This window comes from Salmo salar, chromosome ssa01, assembly GCF_905237065.1.
Source record: "Salmo salar chromosome ssa01, Ssal_v3.1, whole genome shotgun sequence".
Lineage (NCBI taxonomy): Eukaryota > Metazoa > Chordata > Actinopteri > Salmoniformes > Salmonidae > Salmo > Salmo salar.
Window position 1 is genome coordinate 23,357,870 of NC_059442.1, and position 25,079 is coordinate 23,382,948.

At 43.4% G+C, this 25,079-nt stretch overlaps 1 protein-coding gene across 3 annotated transcripts in view; it reads right to left on the minus strand.

Annotated features, from left to right (window-relative positions):
* Window positions 1–25,079, minus strand: part of LOC106579491 (runt-related transcription factor 3) — a 98,752-nt gene that overhangs the window by 49,692 nt on the left and 23,981 nt on the right. For 2 of the 3 annotated variants that reach the window (XM_014159712.2, XM_014159475.2), the window contains exons 3-5: window positions 5,700–5,941; window positions 4,499–4,655; window positions 3,061–3,180 (exon numbers count right to left, since the gene is read on the minus strand). In XM_014159712.2, coding sequence (XP_014015187.1) covers window positions 3,061–3,180; window positions 4,499–4,655; window positions 5,700–5,941 — 519 coding nt within the window. The remainder of the gene's footprint in view (window positions 1–3,060; window positions 3,181–4,498; window positions 4,656–5,699; window positions 5,942–25,079) is intronic. The other variant, XM_014159558.2, reaches the window with a different exon arrangement.

Consider the following 25,079-nt stretch of genomic DNA (forward strand, 5'->3'; position numbering starts at 1 on the left):
AGTTCAGTAAACTATATTTTTCTTAAAGGTAGCTTTAGTGTAGCTGAAGTTCTTCCAGTGTGAAGTAATTTGTAATTTGGTCAACTATATTTTCAGAGTAGCTTCCCCAACACTGATGACTGAATGGATGCATGTGCATACACAGCATGTCTCTGTCTGTGTGCATGTTTATCAACAGTACACACAGTGTAGACCACCATGGCTGCCTATGTTGTCACTCACCTAGGGTTGAGCTACAAACAAACAGGCATTTTTCTCTGTTTTTTTCACAGGCGTGTATGTTCTCAGCCCAGCCCTGTGTGCCTTGTATCTGGTGAGTTCATCTTTCTCAGGAACGGATTCGCTCTGGGTGAGATAAATACTAACAGCCCCTCCCCCTCTGAGGATATGTGACGGGTGATGTCATCACAGAGACAGAGACAATGGATGCTAAATACAGTTAGGAGATGAATTCAGCTGAACTCCCCAGGGAGGAGAGGGGAGAGATGGGGGAGGGAGAGTTGGGTGGGGGGGACAGTGACAGGGAGGGTCTCAACACTTCAGTCATCTCCTCTTTTTGCTCTCTTTCTATCACAAGTCTTCTCGCTCTCTCTGATGCAGTCTTCTCTCTCTTTGATGCAGTCTCTCTCTCTCTCTTTGATGCAGTCTTCTCTCTCTCTTTGATGCAGTCTTCTCTCTCTCTTTGATGCAGTCTTCTCTCTCTCTTTGATGCAGTCTTCTCTCTCTCTTTGATGCAGTCTTCTCTCTCTCTTTGATGCAGTCTTCTCTCTCTCTCTCTCTCTCTGATGCAGAGCACTGACGTACACAAAGCTGCTTCTCAGAAAGCACAGGGTGGTGAGCTCTAATCAAAGAGACTGGTTCACGTTGTACGATTTTGCTTGAAGGCCTATTCTACAACAAGGGCAGTGTTTGGGACGAAGATCATACGTGTGAATGTGTTTTTGATCAGTGAGTGAGATGAGGGCTGTGTGTTTGGCAGATCATTGCCGCAGGGGAGCTTCAGTCCTGTCCGTCAGGTTAAACATTAAAAAAGCACTTCCCTCCTCCTTTGCCAGCTTCTCTCCTGGCAGCCATGCAAATGCAGGCCCTACAGTAAAGCCCTGAGCAGCCCAGCCCACTCCGCTCTGCCAGCCAGTCAGCTGACAGGTGAACGTTTGCAGGCCAACCAAGGTGGGGGCGCTCATCTCACAATGGGATAGAGGGATAGTCATATGGTGCACTTAAACTCATGTAGTGCGTACTTTAGCTGAGGATGTCGTCGGATAGCAATCTGTGTTGTGTGTTTTTAAATGTTTGTTTTTTAAAATACAAAAATATAAGGATTCTCATTATCAAGTACAAATGTGGTGGTGCTGTTCTCGATTTAAGAGTCTACTCTTTTAAAGCAAAATTCCCCTTCCCTAAATTAAACAATGTCACTTTATAGCAGGATGGGGCCTGGCCACCGGAGTGTATATTAAATAAGCGAGGCCACACTGACGCCTTCAGTGCAGACATGACATGTAGACAGAGACAGAGAGGAGACAGCTTTACGGTATGTGCAGGGTTATTTCCAACTACAGGAAGCCAACACACTGACTTGTGCATGCGTTCACGAACACACACAGACACACAGCTTGAGTGCCTGTTTTTCTTCAGCAGTGCATGCAGACACAGACAAAATGTCCTTTACTACACACATAGACATAGCCAGCAACTCTATCACATTTCACACATACGCACAAGCACACGCACGCACAGACACACACACACACAGTGGATATTATGATCTATTCCTCCTATTTTCCACACTGTTCTCCTCCACTTCCAACACCTCCTCAAATAGCCTCCAGCCTGGCAGGGGGGCGATGCACCACCCTTCGCCTCCTCGCCCTTCGCCCCCTTGCCCTTCGCCCCCTCGCCCTTCGCCCCCTCGCCCTTCGCCCCCTCGCCCTTCGTCTCCTCACCCTTCGCCCCCCTCGCCCTTTGCTTCCTCACCCTTCGCCCCCTCGTCCTTCGCCCCACTCGCCCCCTCGCCCTTCGCCCCCTCACCCTTCGCCCCCCTCGCCCTTTGCCTCCTCACCCTTCGCCCCCTCGTCCTTCGCCCCCCTCGCCCTCTCGCCCTTCGCTAGGAACCCCTCCATGTGGCACCCTGAACCCCCTGCCTATCTGCATTGGCCAGTTAGTCTGTTTTGACTGAGCTAAATCCACCCTATCCCAAATAAAACCCTTAAGCGACATGAGCACAGAGCATAGCAATCAACCCATCCACGGCAGCCACTATAAACCTGCACAGTATAACCATAGTGGACATGATATCTCAACAGGAGTGATCATTAATCCCAATGCTCTGGTCTCACTGCTCCTAGCCAAGCACATGGGCAGACACACACCAGCAGTCTGTAGTGGTTGACTCATCCTTGTAACACAATCCTCCACAGTCTTTCACATGATCATACATTAAACCACATTGATATGCATCACTGCCCAAATGATGGAGCTAACAGCTTTAGCCTATTGGACCTCACTGGCACAGCTCACAGCAGGCAGCTCACCATCTCTTTAGATTGTTACGTCAACGAGCCACTTATGTGGTCAACCAGGTACGACCCTCTGACCAAAGGCAGCAGGGTGAGGCCACAAGCGTTTGGTATTTGCGGCTTGGAGACACAGCTCCTCTTAGCGGTCTCGGGTTATGCCTTAATACGCTTTACAGTTTCCTCTGACAGTGCCCCTCGCCACCCCCTAATACCACACACACTCTGCTGCACCACCGAACACACCACATTGTCTCCCATTGATTGCAATTGCTGGTCAACTGTTGTTGATCCGCCCACATACACTGACAGTACACACACGTACTCATGGACACACACGGCTACATTTTCTTGTATCATCTACATATGACTCATGTATCTCTTTTAGTCTGCAATGGTGGCATCCCCTTCTCTCACCCCCTACGCCAAGAATAGCCTCTCTCTCTCTCTCTCTCGCTCTCGCTCTCTGTGAATCCCTCTACACACAGCTCATGAGAGTAGTACATTTGACTTCTGACAAGACAAGACAAATATTCTCATGTACCCTGTAAGTACTCACGTCTGGGTTCCCTGGGCCCATCCACTGTCACTTTAATGGCACGGTGGTAGGTGGCCACCTGAGGGGGACCAGAGAAGACTGTGATGGTCAGAGTGAAGCTCTTTCCTAGGGTAGACAGAATAGAGAAGGCCTTGGTTAGTGAAGGGCATCAGTAACACAGAGTTTCAGGAGGAATATCAAACCAGAGCATGTGTGAGGGTTTACTGGCTTGGTTAATTAATTGTGGAAATAAACTGATTTTTGTGGAACATACACACTTTGTTCATAACCACCACAGTCAGCTTGCTGAATTAAAATTGCCTCCTGATATGGCTCCCTTTTAAGTTTGTAAATTAAAGGGACCACCACTTTGATGGGCTGAAATGTGGGCATGATTTGAATTATTGAGAGAATCTATTCCAGATTGTCCAAAAGGCTTACAGCGACAGTTTATTGTTCAACAAGGCAGATTCTTGCACGAGCTTCCTCGAGCTCTCCCATCTGCATGAAAGGGGAGAGAGGGAGATCGTGCAATGGTCCGTTTTTCGTCCCAGGCTATGAAGCAGCGCTTTCATAAAAAAAGGCATCTCTTGTTAAAGAGACTGTGGGGGAAAAGGAATCCTGGGGTGGGGTAATTGACTACAGAAATGAAAGGTACGTTTAATTCAGAGACTAGAGCGTTTTCCATTCATCAGTCTGCAACTATTTAAAGTGTAACATTTAAGGGAAATATGTGAGCGCTAGGGCCAGGAGGAAGGAGAGGGATACGAGAAGGTTCTGGTGGAATGTCAGCTATGTGAGAACTAGTTTTTAGAAGTGTAAACAGGCAAGCTTTTAGAAATGCCAAGCCTTGAACTGAATATTCTGGTCCAGGTGATTTGTTTATTTGGACAATGGTGCAATGTTCGTAGAATATATTCTGCTGCTACTAACCCGATCATCTTTTGAGGGGGGCGTGCGTGATGGTCAATTAGGACTAGTCCTATAAAAATAACTTGTGGCAATGCTTGGCTGAGCATTAGGCTATCATTTGAAATTGGGCTTTGCTCATTGTCGATAAAGAATGATCAAACCACATCTTAAAATATGTAATAATCATATAGTGTTCTGGATTTTCTTTTGTTACAATTAACATTGATAATCCCCATAATTATACCTGCGCAATGCTGGTGCGGTCTAGCAGCTATAATTGGCCCGGGAGATGAATCATCTGATTGTCACATTCCCTAACACTTTTATTTTTTCTGTTAAAATATTTGATCACTTTCTTTGTTTAAAATAGATTACCAAAAGTAGGTCTACTCAGGCTAAAGTTTGGCAAATCAGTGCAATTATGACGCATGCAGGCAGGTGTTTTGTATGCGATGTTAGTTATTGATTTCATTTAGTAGGCCAAATACTATTCATGGTTTAAGGATATAGATGCGTGACTGCCTCTGCTCACCTCGTCCGCTTCTGCCCACGAACCGCAGGTCGTTGAAGCGGGCGACCTGGTTCTTCATCACCGCAGACGCGTTCCTCAGCTCAGCAGAGAAGTTCTCGTCGTTCCCCGCCATCACCGTGACCAGAGTCCCGTCGGGCACATCACCGAGTGCAACAACCTGTGAGAACTCAACGCGGTCAACCGGGGTCACCATGCTAAACCAAATACAGACTGCAACAAACCGCATCCGGTGGAATCAAAAAACGCACCATAAAACACATAAATATTAGACCTGATTTCCAATCCATAAAAAAATTTGCCTTTTAGATATTGTTAGCAAATATTTTGGTCAAAATATATAGGCCAATTGTGCTATTAGGTTACAACTACATGGTAAGATGCTTTCTTGAAGCAAGCTTGCAATTCAAACACTAATATTTTTAAGCTATGTAAATGACTTTGACATTTGATAGGCCTATATCCAAATCACTTTCCCAAATAATGTTTGCAAATACAAATAAGTAGGCCTATGCGATCTAAACAAGCATTTTAAAAATGTGGATATGATACAAATCAAATAGATATAGGCTTGTCTATTTTTCTAAATATTACACTTTTATGCCACAAATTATTTTCACGTCCTGGTGTATAAATATAATTGATAAGGTTCAATGTAGCATAATTTCATTGCTTCGTAATATAGGCCTAAATATGTTTTTCTGCATTGCAAAACCTTTCAAAAAAACAATTTAAAAATAACTAGCTTACCATGGTTTAATAATATATGTTATCATTATTGTTTATTGTTATTAAATTATCCTTATTTGTATTAGGGCCTATATTGTTGGCTAATTTGATTAATTGTATGTCATTGCAGTTCTTGCAAATCCAAACACTTTTCTAAATCTCATATTCAAGTAAGTCCAATGCAAAAAAAGAAACAAGATAATTATGCCAAGTTATCACTTTGGCAGGCCACTATAATTTTGACAACTTTATTTATTTAAATTATTTAGGCCTATATTACAGAATATGGCTCTGCGTAAAAGTAATTGTAATAGACCTACTAATGTCAGTAATTGCCTTGTTAGCGAAATGAAGCCTACTCAAGAAAGCTTAAAAAATGGTATTTTACGCTTTTTCTGCAGTAGCCTACAGTAATACATCATTAGGTCGGTCATTACTTCATAAGTGCCCATGTGTAATTAGTAATTTACCTTACCTTGAAAGCCACGGGGAGTGTCTTGTTGCACCTCCAGTGTGAGGGCAGCACGGAGCAGAGGAAGTTTGGGCTGTCTGTACGGACCAGCTCGCCAGCGTGGTCTGACAGGACGTCCACCACATTCCTGGCCTCGGGTCGTGTCCTCAGTGGTCCAGGGGTGCCCATGGTCCCGCTGCCGTCTCCAATCTTGCTGCAGGGGAACGACGTGGAGGGCGGTGTGAACCGTCTGGTGGTGTTAGGGTCTACGGGAATATGCATCACAACAGCTTTGGTCAAGGCCACTTCTCGAGGTGTTTTGACGAGTGTTCAGGGCTCTTTTTTGGAGAGTATATGTATTTTCCCGCTCTCTGACACTTGTTCCTTTGGTCTCGGTCAAGTCCAGCGGTTTGCGCGATGATGGAGCTGAGCGCACGCCGCTCCCCCGGTTAATCTATCACAATAAATCCTGAACAGTCCAGTGAGTGAAGAGACTTTTTATCTTGCAAACACGATAAAGTTTAATGTTTGCGTGTTATATCATCTACTCAGGATGTAGCTGCATGAGAAACATCGAGTTGATTGACTACGGCAAAACCACGAAACCGCAAACTTAGATCTGACCTCTTTTCCACAGTGCTCTGTTCTGGTTGCCTATAAGGCTTACACTCTATCTGCACTATTCAGCATTTAATACGATGCCCTTCCGCAATAAGATTTTGGCCTCATATTACAAAATAAATATCTATACAATGAGAAACATTAATAACAATCTATCGACTGATCGACAAACACTAAAATATACAATTATTAATAACGTCCAGTGAAAAGGAAAACTATGAAATCCAATCGTTTTGCAATATTCACGGAAGCTGACGAGTCGAGTGCTCCTCGCTTGGGCTTCAACTTTATAGCAGAATTTTCCAAATATCTTGTTTCACCTTCGGTGACTGAATGAGCTCCTTCGATTGAATTGGGCTTTTTGGGTCTCGCCAGACCTCGCCGCACACACTGAAGATGTTGCCTACTCAACAAAGTAGGCTAGCTATAACAGAGTATGGAGGCTACTCAGCAATTCACAGTTCTCAACGCGAAGTACAAGACTCAGAAGTCCGATGGTTTCATGTGAAGTTTCTTTATATTCAATGTTTTTTGTTCATCCGTATCACATGTCCTGCCACCGGTTATCCTTAATGAAACTAAAAAGTAAGTCGAGATCCAAAAACTATTTTCTTGAAACTATTCTGTCTCTACGTTGAAATAATCTTGAATATCTGTATAAATGTAGTCCTTTTGCTGTAGTTAACGCAGTTGAAGGTAACAAAGACGCGCTTGAGTGAGTGGTGGTGCGAGAGTGAAGAGTGCTGTGATATTATTTACTCAAGTAATTTTAGTGTTTAGTGGTTCGAGTGTGGCGATAACTTCCACCAATGAGTCGCCTGGGTTGGGCTTTCATTAGACCAATCAAAGTCTTCGGAATAGAGGCGAAGTGAAAGCGTTCTCTGCTTATTCTGCCATACACACACGATACATTATTAATAATACACTATGTATTTGTGCTTTTCTACGTTATGTGCTTAGATGTTATAATGTTTTGCACAGTTAGACTATATTGATACTTAAAATTATAGCAACTGTTCTCACCTGAATGGTGAACCAGTTATAATTCCCCCCAAAAGTTATTTGTTAATTGAAGATTTAAAAAAATATTTTCTGTGTTATGACTGATCCCTCTTCCTTCTTTATATGACATCAGCAAAAATTATATAGGCAACCACTTTTTGAAGAAATAGAATCACATAATGCATTCTGCCTATATTAGTACATCACCGCAGTGCGTTTACATACAGAGTGAAAATAAAGCAATAATTCAAGCATACACATGTATTTGGTGACTGCAGAAGAGACCAACGTCTTTAGGGAAAATAGGCCAGTCATATAATGCAGCTATATGATCTTATTATGGGCCTATACCATTAGTCTATTTGTTTTTACTAAAAGCAAAAGGCTATTTCTGAATGCAGAATTGTCAATCAACTGTAATGACCGATTGATCATTTTAGGGGTTCATGCACCTTTCAAATGACATAACTATGGTTTATTTATCAATATGAGTTGTGAATTTATTATGCTTTCCCCATTATTGTCCCTTATGCAATTCACCCTCGAGTTTTCAGAGAACGTCAAAGCCAAAGGCATCTACCCGATGATGTTGTTGTTGTTTAGTATCACGTAATTGAGAGTACGCCCAATAGGCTTAGGCTACATTACATTAACTGTAGTGTTGCTGGGGTTACAGACCTACTCACAAAATATGTGGAATACATATTTAGCAATTTGCTTTTGTTATTTTTCTTTTTTCTTTTCTTATTAATATGTTATATGTTCCTATATCCAAGGATATAGAATAAATTAGGCTAAGGATGCGTATACATTAATAATATAGGCCTATACATTTTACGTAATATGCATAGGTGCATATTTGTTAATATTTATAATTATATATTTTTGTTATCACCATGATTCGATCACACCAAATGAAAACGAATTAAAGCACACAAGCAATTTCCCCCATAGGCTTACATAACAACTACAATTTTGCCAAAATACATTAACCACAGGCAATTATTAATTGGAATTCCATCATTTAATAGGTTAGTCAGTGTATTGCACATGAAACGGCACACCCCGTTTACTCGTTCCCATGCAATGATGGCCCACAGACGCTAGTTGGCGCATTTGTCTTTGCCAAATGGACCTGCCTTAGTACAGAAGGGGTATGGAGGGAGAAACGGCATCTGTACCTCAGGGAAAATCTGAAAAAGCAACATATATACTACATACTAGCTTGCTCCAAGACGACAAAACGTGGGTCCTAGACGACAATTATTAGGCCTACCTGTGTCGAGCGTAAAGGTTTTTTAGTCAATTGACCCATGTGCTGGAATTCTGCTCGTCCATTCCATTCTTTTCTGCATTGAAGTAGGCTTAAAATGCAAAATAAAAATCACTCAATTTTGTATTCGTTTAATGCCACCTTTTAGGTTCTTAACAAGATACGAAAAATTTTTACCATGCACTGTTTTACTCTTATATAGCCTCGATTAGGAAATAATTTATATATTTTTTCCCACAGATGTATGGAGACATTACATTACATTACATTACATCAAGTCTTGGGTGTGACATTAGCGCTTTACAAATTAAATGAATTATTATTGTTATTATTATTATAATATATTTGCTGTTTTGTCCAACACACAATAAATGATTGAATAAACAAAGACATGACATACTGTGTAGCCCATCTATATATCAAAGAGCAGTTATTTAGTAAACATATAAAAGTAAAGCGCCAGAAAATCATTAAGAAGATTAGGCTGTCTACAATCACATTCGTTATAGATTAGCCTACATATTAATTGTGGGTGGGAAAAAAAGGGGGGGGGGGCGTTTTAAATGTCAAATATTTGTGGATAACTTGTTTATTGAATCAAGAGGCATTTGATTCTTGGGGTTATTTTTTGTGGTGAGATGCACAAACACATTAAAAACCGCTTCCATCAGAATTAGGCCCTATTGTCAGAAATAAATAACAGAAACACGTCATGGGATCGGATAATGCCTTGAAAGTCATTGAAGTAAAATGTTATAAATTACCTACTAAAGCACGTGTGGGGTACTTATTTGTTTGTCTTCAATTTTCCCAAATATTGCATTTGGTGCGCTATCTAAGTCTATAATGCCTTATTGAAGTTAATTCACATTGGGATTATTCATTTAGGTAAGTGTTTGATATATAATTATACCTGATTGACAATCATTAGTCCACGGTCCTGGGGAAAAAAATGACCCTTAAATATTTCCCCCCATCTCTATTGAATATGCGAAGTGTGTGTGAGTGTACGTGTGCTTTTGTTTATTTTAGATAGGATGGGAGTGGGTTTAGATTTACCCTTCATTTTCTTTATTATACTGATGTCAGTCAGACAGATAAAGCCAGAGTCTCGTGGGGAGAGTGGCGAAGGAGATTGGATGAGAAGATTATGCACTCTCCACGCCTGCGGAGACCGTTAGGACGGACTCCATTTGAAATCATATTTTAACAACACGAATTGGCGCCAAACGTATTGATAACAGTTATCACAGCCATAGTCTATACATTTATTTGCTAGGGTGTTGTCTGTAGAGTGCAGACTGCACAGTGGGGTGAGACCTCAACTGGGCGAGCTGTCAGCAAGCCTGTTTCTTTATGAGGAGAGAATGTGAAATTCTTAATTGCTACCACCGCACTGAATGACCGCAAATATCAAGGCATGTGCCTTTTGGAAAACACTGGACATGTGTCTGAAACAGATCGTTCGTCTAATTATAAAATTCTATGCCTAAAATCTTCTGAGTTTATATCTAAGTAATTAGAGAGTAACTATTCAACCAACCGTTGTAAACTTCTAATAATGCAATTATCATAAAATGTATATGCTGTTAGCTGAAGCTGCAGGGCGCATTTTCAGGACCTAATGTCTTCAAAAGTATCGCCTATCATTGTCCGCTATTTTGAGACAATGAAATAACTAGAGTGGGACAAATACATCGCGGATATTTCAGTCGTCCTCCTGCCACTGTTCATTATTAATATCTGACCACACGACCGACTACCCTGCGCAGCGGTAATACGCGCTTCGGGCGCCTGTCTTATTTAGACTCCTACGTTTCAACAGACAGTTTCTACGGTTTCAGCCGCACAGAGACTAAGGACGGAGCCCGTCGTGCCCCTGAACGATTTTTAATGATTCGAGTGGGTTCAGCTCAACCGAATGCAGAACTCCTGGAGGACATCTGATACCACAGGCCAACCTCACGTACTAGACGTTTTTACCCTCTACTTTTAAAACACAGAGGTTTCAGCTATGGCCTCTATAGGCCCAGTCTAAACACTACAGTCCTCCAGTATGGAAAGAGTTTGGAGGGTTAGAGTAAGAAAGGATACAGAGCGCTCCAACCAAAATTAATAGATTCCTTATGAATATGAGAAGTTTCCTTCTCAAATTCATATTAACTCTTACCTGACCTGTGCGCTGGCATATTTTTTTATTCTTATTTAACTAGGCAAGTCAGTTAAGAACAAATTCTTATTTTCAATGACGGCCTAGGAACAGTGAGTTAACTGCCTTGTTCAGGGGCAGAACGACCTTGTCAGCTGGGGGTTCAATCTTGCAACCTTTCGGTTACAAGTCTAACGCTCTAACCACTAGGCTACCTGCCGCACCATATACACCTCCTGCCATGCTATCTCTCTGTTGTGAAGAACTGAAGGTTTTCAAAAGAAAGAGCATTTGCCTTTTCCTTCCCACTTGAGGCCTGGTTTAAAATGAGCCTAGTTAAGCCTGCCTTGCCTGCCCTGCAGAGGCCAACCAACACCCCAAATCATGACACATCAAAGGGAGTATCAACGTTTTCTTCCTCTCCATTTTCATATGGTTTGGCTGATAAGGAGGCAGAATGTAAAAGCTAATAGTTAGAATATCATCCCCATTCGCTGAGAAACCCACAACAAGCCTGTTAGTTGTAAACCTACCCCTGACTCCACCATACCCACCATGCCCACCATACCCACCATGCCCACCATGCCCACCCCCATCATATTTCATATGTCTGATGTCACTTCAAACAGGTTTTGATGGATGGGGAGACACTTTCAGATATGTGAAGAGATACAAACGTGAAATGTTAATTCTCAATATGAACCCCAATAACCCCATAAACCCATGAGATATTTACAGACGTGTGTACATGTGCCATTGGAGGGGTGCTTTTCATTAGAAAAATGGGGCTATGGAGCAATCAGAAATAGTTGGAGGTTAAACGATGACATAAGACAAAGATTTCTATCTTTAGTGGCTGTGGCGGTCGCACATTTCTGTACATTCACAAATTACAGGACAAGCCTGACCCTCAACCCACCGAACACATTCCTTCCGAAAAGTGTCTTCTCCTATTTCAGCCGGGGGTTTTCTGCTCAGTGGAAATATGAGTGTTCTGAATGGAAGACTCCTATGAAATGGACTTTTATTTCTCTTGGATTAAATGAGCTCTACGACTGTGCTCAGGATATTTCTATGTACAGTATCAATGGTGAATTCTGTGGTAGACTTGAAATGCTGCTATATTTTTTTAAATGCAGTTTGCTATGAAATGGACTTCTGCTGCTTGATATGACAAGAGCGTCAGTGGTTAGTTTTCCAAGCATGATGTAAGTCATCAAAGCATTCTGTCCCTCGTCCCAAAGCCAAATCATATTCTAGCATTTGGATGTTTACACACAGACTATAGAGAGACTTTGAAAAGTAATGCCTCAGAGAGACTGGGTAAAGATTGTTTCGTTTTGTATGGGGGTTCTGAGCTCCGATTGCTGATGCTTTCTCAAACAATGATTACATAATGTGTCAGCACATCGCAGTTGGTGGTCATTGTTGTCCGTTTTGATGTAGACCATCAAAAACCACATTGGCAGTTTTTATCATACCATATTTATGTGTTCTTAATTGATCTAAAGCCAATTACTCCTCATCTTATCAACTTCCAGTTAGCTGATTCAGATATGAGCACCAGGCTACTTGTTTAATAATGAGATTAAACACTTTAACTTTTGATCTTTCTTTTTTAAAGACTTAAAACTAATTTGGGGTAAATCAGAAATTGAATCACATCAAATCAAATCAAATTTTATTTGTCACATACACATGGTTAGCAGATGTTAATGCGAGTGTAGCGAAATGCTTGTGCTTCTAGTTCCGACCATGCAGTAATATCCAACGAGTAATCTAACCTAACAATTTCACAACAATTACCTTATACACACAAGTGTAAAGGAATGAATAAGAATATGTACATAAAAAAATATGAATGAGTGATGGTACAGAACGGCATAGGCAAGATGCAGTAGATGGTATCGAGTACAGTATATGAGATGAGTAATGTAGGGTATGTAAACATATAAAAGTGGCATTGTTTAAAGTGGCTAGTGATACATTTTTCATACATTTGTACATTATTAAAGTGGCTGGAGTTGAGTCAGTATGTTGGCAGCAGCCACTCAATGTTAGTGATGGCTGTTTAACAGTCTGATGGCCTTGAGATAGAAGCTGTTTTTCAGTCTCTCGGTCCCAGCTTTGATGCACCTGTACTGACCTCACCTTCTGGATGATAGCGGGGTGAACAGGCAGTGGCTCGGGTGGTTGCTGTCCTTGATCTTTATGGCCTTCCTGTGACATCGGGTGGTGTAGGTGTCCTGGAGGGCAGGTAGTTTACCCCCGGTGATGCATTGTGCAGACCTCACTACCCTCTGGAGAGCCTTACGGTTGTGGGCGGAGCAGTTGCCGTACCAGGCGGTGATACAGCCCGACAGGATGCTCTCGATTGTGCATCTGTAAAAGTTTGTGAGTGCTTTTGGTGACAAGCCAAATTTCTTCAGCCTCCTGAGGTTGAAGAGGCACTGCTACACCTTCTTCACCACGCTGTCTGTGTGGGTGGACCAATTCAGTTTGTCCATGATGTGTACGCCGAGGAACTTAAAACTTACTACCCTCTCCACTACTGTCCAGTTGATGTGGATAGGTGGGTGCTCCCTCTGCTGTTTCCTGAAGTCCACGATCATCTCCTTAGTTTCGTTGACGTTGAGTGTGAGGTTATTTTCCTGACATCACACTCCGAGGGCCCTCACCTCCTCCCTGTAGGCCGTCTCGTCGTTGTTGGTAATCAAGCCTACCACTGTAGTGTCGTCTGCAAACTTGATGATTGAGTTGGAGGCGTGCATGGCCACGCAGTCGTAGGTGAACAGGGAGTATAGGAGAGGGCTCAGAACGCACCCCTGTGGGGCCCCAGTGTTGAGGATCTGCGGGGTGGAGATGTTGTTACCTACCCTCACCACCTGGGGGCGACCCATCAGGAAGTCCAGTACCCAGTTGCACAGGGCGGGGTCGAGACCCAGAGTCTCGAGCTTGATGACGAGTTTGGAGGGTACTATGGTGTTAAATGGTGAGCTGTAGTCGATGAACAGCATTCTCACATAGGTATTCCTCTTGTCCAGATGGGTTAGGGCAGTGTGCAGTGTGGTTGCGATTGCGTCGTCTGTGGACCTATTGGGGCGGTAAGCAAATTGGAGTGGGTCTAGGGTGTCAGGTAGGGTGGAGGTGATATGGTCCTTGACTAGTCTCTCAAAGCACTTCATGATGACGGAAGTGAGTGCTACGGGGCGGTAGTCGTTTAGCTCAGTTACCTTAGCTTTCTTGGGAACAGGAACAATGGTGGCCCTCTTGAAGCATGTGGGGACAGCAGACTGGGATAAGGATTGATTGAATATGTCTGTAAACACACCAGCCAGCTGGTCTGCGCATGCCCTGAGGACGCGGCCGGGGATGCCGTCTGGGCCTGCAGCCTTGCGAGGGTTAATACGTTTAAATGTTTTACTCACGTCGGCTGGAGTGAAGGAGAGTCTGCAGGTTTTGGTAGCGGGCCGTGTCAGTGGCACTGTATTGTCTTCAAAGCGAGCATAGAAGTTGTTTAGTCTGTCTGGAAGCAAGACATCCTGGTCCACGACGGGGCTGGTTTTCTTTTTGTAATCCGTGATTGACTGTAGACCCTGCCACATACCTCTTGTGTCTGAGCCGTTGAATTGCGACTGTACTTTGTCTCTATACTGACGCTTAGCTTGTTTGATTGCCTTGCGGAGGGAATAGCTACACTGTTTGTATTCGGTCATGTTTCAGGTCACCTTGCCCTGATTAAAAGCAGTGGTTCGTGCTTTCAGTTTCGTGCGAATGCTGCCATCAATCCACGGTTTCTGGTTTGGGAATGTTTTAATAGTTGCTGTGGGTACGACATCGCCGATGCACTTGCTAATAAACTCGCTCACCGAATCAGCGTATTCGTCAATGTTGTTGTTTGACGCAATGCGGAACATATCCCAGTCCACGTGATCGAAGCAATCTTGAAGCGTGGAATCAGATTGGTCGGACCAGAGTTGAACAGACCTGAGCGCGTGAGCTTCCTGTTTTAGTTTCTGTCTATAGGCTGGAAGCAACAAAATGAAGTCATGGTCAGCTTTTCCGAAAGGAGGCTGGGGGAGGGCCTTATATGCGTCGCGGAAGTTAGAATAACAATGATCCAGGGTTTTACCAGCCCTGGTTGCACAATTGATATGCTGATAGAATTTAGGGAGTCTTGTTTTCAGATTAGCCTTGTTAAAATCCCCAGCTACAATGAATGCAGCCTCAGGATATGTGGTTTCCAGTTTACATAGAGTCAAATGAAGTTCGTTCAGGGCCATCGATGTGTCTGCTTGGGGGGGAATATATGTGGCTGTGAATATAATCGAAGAGAATTCTCTTGGTAGATAATGTGGTCGACATTTGATTGTGAGGAATTCTAAGTCAGGTGAACAGAAGGACTTGAGTTCCTCTATGTTGTTATGATCACACCACGTCTTGTTAATCACAAGGCATACCCCCCCGCCCTTCTTCTTACCAGAAAGATGCTTGTTTTTGTCGGCGAGATGAGTGAAGAAACCAGGTGGCTGTACCGACTCAGATAGCGTGTCTCGAGTGAGCCATGTTTCCGTGAAGCAAAGAACGTTACAGTCTCTTATGTCTCTCTGGAATGCTAGCCTTGCTCGGATTTCATCTACCTTGTTGTCAAGAGACTGGACATTGGCGAGTAGTATGCTCGGGAGCGGTGCGTGATGTGCCCGTCTCCGGAGCCTGACCAGAAGATCGCTTCGTCTGCCCCTGGGTGGTAGGCCAAACAGAGGATCCGCTTCGGGAAAGTCGTATTCCTGGTCGTAATGATGGTGAGTTGACGTTGCTCTTATATCCAATTGTTCCTCCCGACTGTATGTAATAAAACCTAAGATTACCTGGGGTACCAATGTAAGAAATAACACTTAAAAAAAACAAAATACTGCATAGTTTCCTAGGAACGCGAAGCGAGGCGGCCATCTCTGTCGGCGCTAACATACACTCAAGTATACGCATGTGATTCTTGAGAAACATTATTTTCACACCACTTTGATACAGCTATGACCGGAAGTGACTTTTTCCATAGTAGGTTAGGAGAATTAACGTAGCAGGTTAGGACAATAAGGTTAAGATTAGGAAAAGGGTTATGATCAGAGAAAATGCTCTCCTAACCTGCTAAGAAAATCACTTCTGGTCGTAGCTGTATCAAAGTGACATGAAAAGAGTGTGTCCCTGTGATTCTTGAGAATGTTCGGGATCCATATACTCCACAAGCTTCCAACATACTTAACATCTTTGTTGAAATGTAGAATTTCAGGTCATCCACAGGGTTCGAGAGATCTGTTTTTTCATGTCAGGCCTCTCATATGTTGAACAGTCTCCAGTTCGCACTGCGTTTGGATGATTTGGTGTCCCTGGGTCAATATAGGAAATTGGTTAAGGATTTTTATAGTGATGAATGTGTTTTATTTGATTATAATGGCTATAGTGTACAGTGTATGTATATATTGTGTATATGTTGTGTATTTTGTATATCATTGTGTGCTGATATGACTGTTGTTCCCAGGGCACGCTTGTGAATGAGACCTAGGTCTCAATGTGTCTCATTGGTTAAATTAAATTTAAATAAATATAAGCAGATATATAATATATATCACATACAATGATGAATGAGACTGTAACATCTCCAAAACCAGCAGCTAATTACTATGTAAGTGTGATTAGGTGAAATAGTGTAGTTGTAGACTCAGACATTGAGCATATTCAGCTCATGCATCTTTAATCCACAGCCTACATGTTTTAAAAGGTGCAGAGTGTAGCCAAGGGCTTATTAAAGGCCTCTGAATCAATTGAGTAAAATAATGGCTGTTGGGGGATGTCTCTGTCTTGTCTCTGGGTGCTGCAACACTTTATTCATGCACCCTAAAGGACAGCTAGCTATACAGTAACTAACTGAGTAAAGACATTAGTCATGACGAAGAGGCCTTCAAGTCAGATGACTGTTGTTATCACTGTTGTCAACACACTCAGAGACATTTAACTTGTCCCCCTTCCCTTGTTTTATACATCATGTATCAAATAATGTACAGTGTGTACATGAAGATACTGATTATGATCACGCGTTCTGCGTTTCAGAGAAAGATAGAGAGACAGAGAGAGCGACAGAGCGATAGAGAGAGACAGAGAGAGAGAGGGAGACAGAGACAGAGAGACACACACAGAGAGAGACAGACACAGAGAGAGAAAGTGAGAGAGAGAGAGACAGACGGAGAGAGAGAAAGCGAGAGAGAGAGACAGAGACAGACGAAGAGAGAGAAAGCGAGAGAGAGAGATAGAGACAGACAGAGAGACAATAAGTGAGAGAGAGAGACAGACGAATAGAGAGAAAGAGAGAGAGAGAGAGAGAGAGAGAGAGAGAAGACAGACGGAGAGACAGAAAGCGAGAGAGAGAGAGAGCGAGAGAGAAAAAGAGAGACAGAGAGAGAGACAGAGAGAGAGACAGAGAGAGAGAAAGCGAGAGAGAGAGAGAGACAAACAGAGAGAGACAGACAGACAGAGAGAGAGAGAGAGGGTTATGTGTCACTCTCCTCTAGAGGGGGCTGCTGCAGACAGGACTAGGGGTGACTGTGCTGTATGTTCCGTAGTAGCACTCATATACTCTCTTTCTGACACTCCCTAGTATGTGTCTAGCTCTTATAAAGGCTGTTATAAACCAGACAATGTGAAGTACTACATAGGAGTAATTGCATAATAATGCAATTAAATTAGATGAAACATGAACATGAAAACTATACTTATTCAAAGATCAATAGACTTTTCTGTAGTGTGACCTCACATTGACATGCTATATCGAAACCCGATCAAAGAAATAGTTGTGTAAGAAATAGTTTAAAGTCGTATGAATTTGATTTAAAGTTTTAGATCTGATCAGGGTGTAGAGTTAACCCCGTGGTCAGACCCCACCCCTGTCACCCCAGTCTTTTAGTTGCAGTTCAAGGGGACACCTCCGGGGCCTGCCCTGGGGTCTCTCTCTGTGAACTCCCATGTCACCATCGGTCCTCCCTCACATCATCTGTCCGGTACGCTCGCCCCACAATGACAGTCAGAAGGCTGTGATGTGGTTGTGTGTGGTGTTTATTCATTGGAAAGCCACCAAGAGTACTATTGATGGCAAAGTCACAAACAGAGCTGTGTTATTATATGAGCACATTTGGTTGAGTTCTGATCTAGTTAGTTGAGTTCTGATCTAGTTGGTTGAGATCTGATCTAGTTGGTTGAGTTCTGATGTAGTTGGTTGAGTTCTGATGTAGTTGGTTGAGATCTGATCTAGTTGGTTGAGATCTGATCTAGTTGGTTGAGATCTGATCTAGTTGGTTGAGATCTGATCTAGTTGGTTGAGTTCTGATGTAGTTGGTTGAGTTCTGATGTAGTTGGTTGAGTTCTGATGTAGTTGGTTGAGTTCTGATGTAGTTGGTTGAGTTCTGATCTAGTTGGTTGAGATCTGATCTAGTTGGTTGAGTTCTGATGTAGTTGGTTGAGATCTGATGTAGTTGGTTGAGTTCTGATCTAGTTGGTTGAGTTCTGATGTAGTTGGTTGTGTTCTGATGTAGTTGGTTGAGATCTGATGTAGTTGGTTGAGTTCTGATGTAGTTGGTTGTGTTCTGATGTAGTTGGTTGAGATCTGATGTAGTTGGTTGTGTTCTGATGTAGTTGGTTGAGTTCTGATGTAGTTGGTTGAGTTCTGATGTAGTTGGTTGAGTTCTGATGTAGTTGGTTGCGTGTGTGTTGTGGGCCCTGTCTTGCAGAGTTAGGGGAACTAGTATGATGTATTGTTGAGGACTGCTGACCTGTTGAGGGCTGCTGACCTGTTGAGGACTGCTGACCTGTTGAGGACTGCTGACCTGTTGAGGACTGCTGACCTGTTGAGGACTGCTGACCTGTTGAGGACTGCTGACCTGTTGAGGACTGCTGACCTGTTGAGGACTGCTGATCTGTTGAGGACTGCTGACCTGTTGAGGACTGCTGACCTGACCTGAAGGTTGCTTCATCAACTCCCTTATACTGCCATGTCTGATTTGGCTTTGAACCTTGTTTGGCAATATACATTGACATCATATTGTTATTAGTTGTTGGTAAATCATACACTTTAACACGAGACTTGTTTATCGTCCAATATGAATATTTAGCTTCACGGTGAGGAAGATGGACATAACTGTCCATGACCTTAGTCTCTATTGTACCTTATAAATGCACCAACTCATCCATCTTTGAGGTTTTTAGTATGACTTATAATAATTTATCTTCTTTCTTTGTCTCTTTGTCTGTCTCACACACAGGCAAGTATACATGCCCAGACACACACACACACACACACACACGCACACGCACACACACACACACACACACACACACACACACACACACACACACACACACTCACACACACACACACAGACCCATTTTCCTCTCTCTGGCGAGTTCTTCTGATGCTAGGAAGGCAATCTTTAATCTGTAGTAATTGCATGTTGCAGAAAAACATTTTTCCGCTGTGGTAATTGCTGCAATATGTGCCTCGGCGTTGCCAAAGTGACAGCACCCCCACCCCCAACACACAGACACACACACATCCCCGACTGGCTGACTCACTCTGCCTAGCCTCAGCCAACTGTGTCCGGCTACAAGAGCCGTAGACCCAGCCTCCTCTGGATGGGTGAGATACAGTAGACAGACGGCTGTAGAATACAGAGGATCCAACTGGCAGACAACACACCTGTGGCAGCAGCAACATCATGCTACATTCACCTTCAGCAGCAGATTTATAGTTCCCCCCCAGTGACAGTTTAACTGCCGTACCACACCACTTCAGAGCCCTGCCAGAGCCAGATCACAGCTACAGCTAGTCACAGCTAGTATTCATATTCAACATGTGTTTGGTTACTGTCATGCATTGCACAAATAGGCTAAAAAGGTATTATGAACGTACAGTATCTTTTTGACAGCGCTGCTCTCGGGTCAGCTTTCTCCATTCAAATCTAACATTAACATTAGAATTATCCCACAATACTGACGAAGGATCAGCTCCTAGAGAAATATTATGACCTACAGTATGGCAGCAAATATGGAGGTGGCTAATGCTTACCCTATATAATGCACAAAATCAAGATTTGGCATCATTTCACACGTTAGGCTACACATCATGAAATAAATTGAGGCAAAGATTAAACAGTAGCCAAATAGCCAAATAAAACTCAATTGAATGAACATGAAATTGATTTCAACGTCATTGAAATATATAGACCTATCGCCATACTGTAGGTAGGCTCTTTCTTTTTTAATACAGTCATTTGAAGCATCTTTTTATCCTTTGCTTATTTGTAAGAACTGCAAAGACATTTGTATTTGTAGTCATCTATGTATTTGTAGTCAACTTTGTATTTGTAGTCATCTATGTATTTGTAGTCATCTATGTATTTGTAGTCAACTTTGTATTTGTAGTCATCTATGTATTTGTAGTCAACTTTGTATTTGTAGTCAACTTTGTATTTGTTGTCAACTTTATATTTGTAGTCAACTTTGTATTTGTTGTCAACTTTATATTTGTAGTCAACTTTACATTTGTAGTCAACTTTACATTTGATGTCAACTTTGTATTTGTAGTAATCTATGTATTTGTAGTCAACTTTGTATTTGTAGTCAACTTTATATTTGTAGTCAACTTTACATTTGTAGTCAACTTTACATTTGTAGTCAACTTTACATTTGTAGTCAACTTTGTATTTGTAGTCAACTTTATATTTGTAGTCAACTTTACATTTGTAGTCAACTTTACATTTGTAGTCAACTTTATATTTGTAGTCAACTTTGTATTTGTAGTCAACTTTGCTGTGAAATGATCAGAGGTCAAGGAGAGGGATGAACACTGTGATTCTATGTTTAGGATGCTTTTGGGAAAAACGGTCCTGTCAAAAGACCAATTAGTGGAAATAATATCAGAATTGGGTTGCTGTCTAAATACGGTCATTTTAGGTCGATATTCTGTTTCTTTTACAATTATTAATTGTGATCAAATTCCCTTTTGTTACTTTCCTTGTGTAAAATTAGATTTACTTAATTACTATTATTAGGCATAATTGATTGCCTGGCAACCCAATCTCCTTGCTCCAGCCAAACGCTATGCCACGCCCACAGACATTTAGTTTCTTCTCAGCAATGAGTCTGGATCTGAGTTCCTCCCCAATAATTTCTAGAACACAAACACATTCTAACCGTTCTGATTGGTCCCAGAAACCAATGTGTTGGGCCAGAGCCAAGAACATATGTGGTTAAAGAGGGGTTTTGAAAATTCATCATTGGCTTTGATACTCTTGATTGGTTAGAGATGATCCAATCACTGATGACTGATTTGTACAACACCCCTCATTTTGACATCACCACAAATGACTTAAACAATGGCAGTCTGACTGAAGTACTCTATGTAGCAAACATAGAGGAGCGGAATAATTCAGTTTGAGTCATCAGGCAACATCATTGAGCCACTGGTGAGGAATTCTGTGAATGGGGTTAAATGAAGCTCAGCTCAAGGTAGATAAGGCTGCTGTGTCGGTCTGTGGCTGGACTGTTGATGCATGTTTATTAAGCCTTTGTCCACCACTACACCACTCGTTAACACTGTTTTGCTATGTGTGATTGTGGCGCATGGTTATGAGGTCACCAAATTGATTCACCCCATGTCCCAGACACACTGTTCTGTGAGACTGTGGCCAAACTGTGGAGTGAGTTGATGAAGTCCTCACCCACCATTTCACTACTCCACCACTTCAACAAACAGCTTCTCAGTGTGTCACTGTGGCTCGACTGTGGCGCACGTTTATGAAGTCATTACGCACCGCATCACCACCCCTGTGCCCAACACAGCCCCAAGACATGTTAGCTCACTGATGTTGCACTTCCGCACACTCCACACTGGGTAACCACACACCTACGGTGGGCAGGGACATTTACAGATCCTCATTCCCTTCACCCTGCCAAAATGGGAGTCTGTCTGTGATGCTCTCCCTCGACATCTCACACAAATATAGAACCAAATTGAGGGACCCAGCAAGGGGTGGGTTGGCTGAGCCAACCTGGACTCTGGGATAGACGTAACATAGTAAACCTTAATCTGTCTCCCTCCATTTAGTATGACAGGGTGAGTTGAGCATAGGGACAGGGTGAGTTGAGCATGGGGACAGGGTGAGTTGAGCATGGGGACAGGGTGAGTTGAGCGTGGGGACAGGGTGAGTTGAGCATAGGGACAGGGTGGGTTGAGCATGGGGACAGGGTGAGTTGAGCATAGGGACAGGGTGAGTTGAGCATGGGGACAGGGTGAGTTGAGCATAGGGACAGGGTGAGTTGAGCATAGGGACAGGGTGGGTTGAGCATAGGGACAGGGTGAGTTGAGCATGGGGACAGGGTGGGTTGAGCATAGGGACAGGGTGAGTTGAGCATGGGGACAGGGTGAGTTGAGCGTGGGGACAGGGGTGAGTTGAGCATGGGGACAGGGTGAGTTGAGCATGGGGACAGGGTGAGTTGAGCATAGGGACAGGGTGAGTTGAGCATGGGGACAGGGGTGAGTTGAGCATGGGGACAGGGGTGAGTTGAGCATGGGGACAGGGTGAGTTGAGCATGGGGACAGGGTGAGTTGAGCATAGGGACAGGGTGAGTTGAGCGTGGGGACAGGGTGAGTTGAGCATAGGGACAGGGTGAGTTGAGCATAGGGACAGGGTGAGTTGAGCATAGGGACAGGGTGAGTTGAGCATGGGGACAGGGTGAGTTGAGCATAGGGACAGGGTGAGTTGAGCATAGGGACAGGGTGAGTTGAGCATAGGGACAGGGTGAGTTGAGCATAGGGACAGGGTGAGTTGAGCATGGGGACAGGGTGAGTTGAGCATGGGGACAGGGTGAGTTGAGCATAGGGACAGGGTGAGTTGAGCATAGGGACAGGGTGAGTTGAGCATGGGGACAGGGTGAGTTGAGCATAGGGACAGGGTGAGTTGAGCATGGGGACAGGGTGAGTTGAGCATGGGGACAGGGTGAGTTGAGCATGGGGACAGGGTGAGTTGAGCATAGGGACAGGGTGAGTTGAGCATGGGGACAGGGTAAGTTGAGCATAGGGACAGGGTGAGTTGAGCATAGGGACAGGGTGAGTTGAGCATGGGGACAGGGTGAGTTGAGCATGGGGACAGGGTAAGTTGAGCATAGGGACAGGGTGAGTTGAGCATAGGGACAGGGTGAGTTGAGCATAGGGACAGGGTAAATTGAGCCTAGGGACAGGGTAAGTTGAGCTGCCTTGGGGTAAGTGGATGATGGGGTCCTGTGCAGTGGTGTAGTGGAGGGTATACACAGCTATTCACTGTATACCCACTTATTTTTCAGTGATCATTGCATATACTCACTTCTTAATCTCCACTGAAACGTATCAAAGTAGTGTAGTGGGGCTATGCGCCATATCAATTAATAGGACTGATGGAACGGATCAAAATGTTTAGCTTAAAACTCTTATTTCTTCCCATTTTAGGCGCAGCGTTATACACATGGTAGTAGGCTTACGCCTGAATGTTCGAAAATGCAATTTGCGGAAAACCCCGTTCTAAAATGCACATGGGAGCGGACATGGGAGCGGTTTCATGGACAGAGATGGAAATGTCTGTTAGAAAGTGGGGGATTTAAAGATGCAACAACTATCATGGGTTGCTAATACTAAAAGGATGATGCCTTTGGCTGCTAGATGTTGGGGCGGCTGGTAGCCTAGTGGTTAGAGCGTAGGGGTGGCAGGTAGCCTAGTGGCTAGAGCGTAGGGGTGGCAGGTAGCCTAGTGGTTAGAGCGTAGGGGTGGCAGGTAGCCTAGTGGTTAGAGCGTAGCGGTGGCAGGTAGCCTAGTGGTTAGACCGTTGGACCAGTAACCGAAAGGTTGCTGGATCGAATCCCCTAGCTGACAAGGTAAAAATGTGTTGTCCTGAGCAAGGCAGTTAACCCACTGTTCCCTGGGTGCTGAAGACATGGATGACGATTGAGGCAGCACCTCTCTGATTCAGAGGGTTAAATGTGGAAGCCACATTTCAGTTGAAGGCATTCAGTTGTACCACTGACTAGGTGTCCCCCTTATTTAATGAAAGAAAGATGGCATAAATATGAGGAAGTCATGAATTGCCTCCACATTTCTATGGTGGGATTTTGGCTACATGCTACTTTGAGAGACATGCCTTGTAATATGAAGTAAAACGTCCAGGTTTCAAACAATGAAGGAGCATGAAAGATATAGCGATGCTAATGATATAGGCCTAACTGTCTTCTGGTAGATGAAAATGCTTTCCAAAAAACCTATAACCTCTATTATACTTCTCTATGTTAACTAGCTACAAAGTAGCCTATGCCTACCTGTCAGACTATTTGCATCATTCCAGTGGCCATTTCTTTTGCAAACTCCATCTCATGTGCTACAGAAACACAACTAACCAAACAACAGTGCCTGTACTCCAGAACTACACTCAAAAATCGACATTTCTTAGATTTTTCCCAGACGTCAAAAGTGGTCTCCTGATGTGGTTTACTATGGACTTAGAACATACAATTTTGTTGTTTTTATGTAAAAAAAAGACAAATGTATCTGTTTCAATAGTAGGCCTACTATCAGCCTACTTGCACAGTACAGCTTGGGTTGGCCTGACAATGAAAGTCCAATATGTGATTTATCATTTTAGAGTGTATGTCACTGTTTCTCTAGAATCTTTAACACGGCCGAAGTAAAGGCATGGGTGGAATGGGGGTTTTTGCTTATCTTAACTGTATTCTTACCTTCAGATATAGATCTCTCTGTTCTATATAAGTACATCATTGCGGCCAAGCTCCCTGCCATCCAGGCCCTCTATACCAGGCGGTGTCAGAGGAAGGCCCAAAAAATTGTCAAAGACTCCACCCACCCAAGCCATAGTCTGTACTCTCTGCTACAGCATGGCAAGCGGTAATAGTCTGGAACCAACAGCACCCTGAACAGCTTCTACCACCAAGCCATAAGACTGCTGAATAGCTAATCAAACAACTACCTGGACAACCTGCATTGACTCTTTTTTGCACTAACATTCTTACACTGACTATGCACACACACTAGACTCTACCCAAACACTCACACATACTTACACCCAAACACACACCCACACCCACACCCACACCCACACACCCAAAAGCACTAATCCCTCAACACTATACTTACACCCCAACACACACACACGCACACGCACACGCACACGCACGCATGCACACACACACACACGCACACACACACACACACACACACACACACACACACACACACACACACACACACACACACACACACACACACACACACACA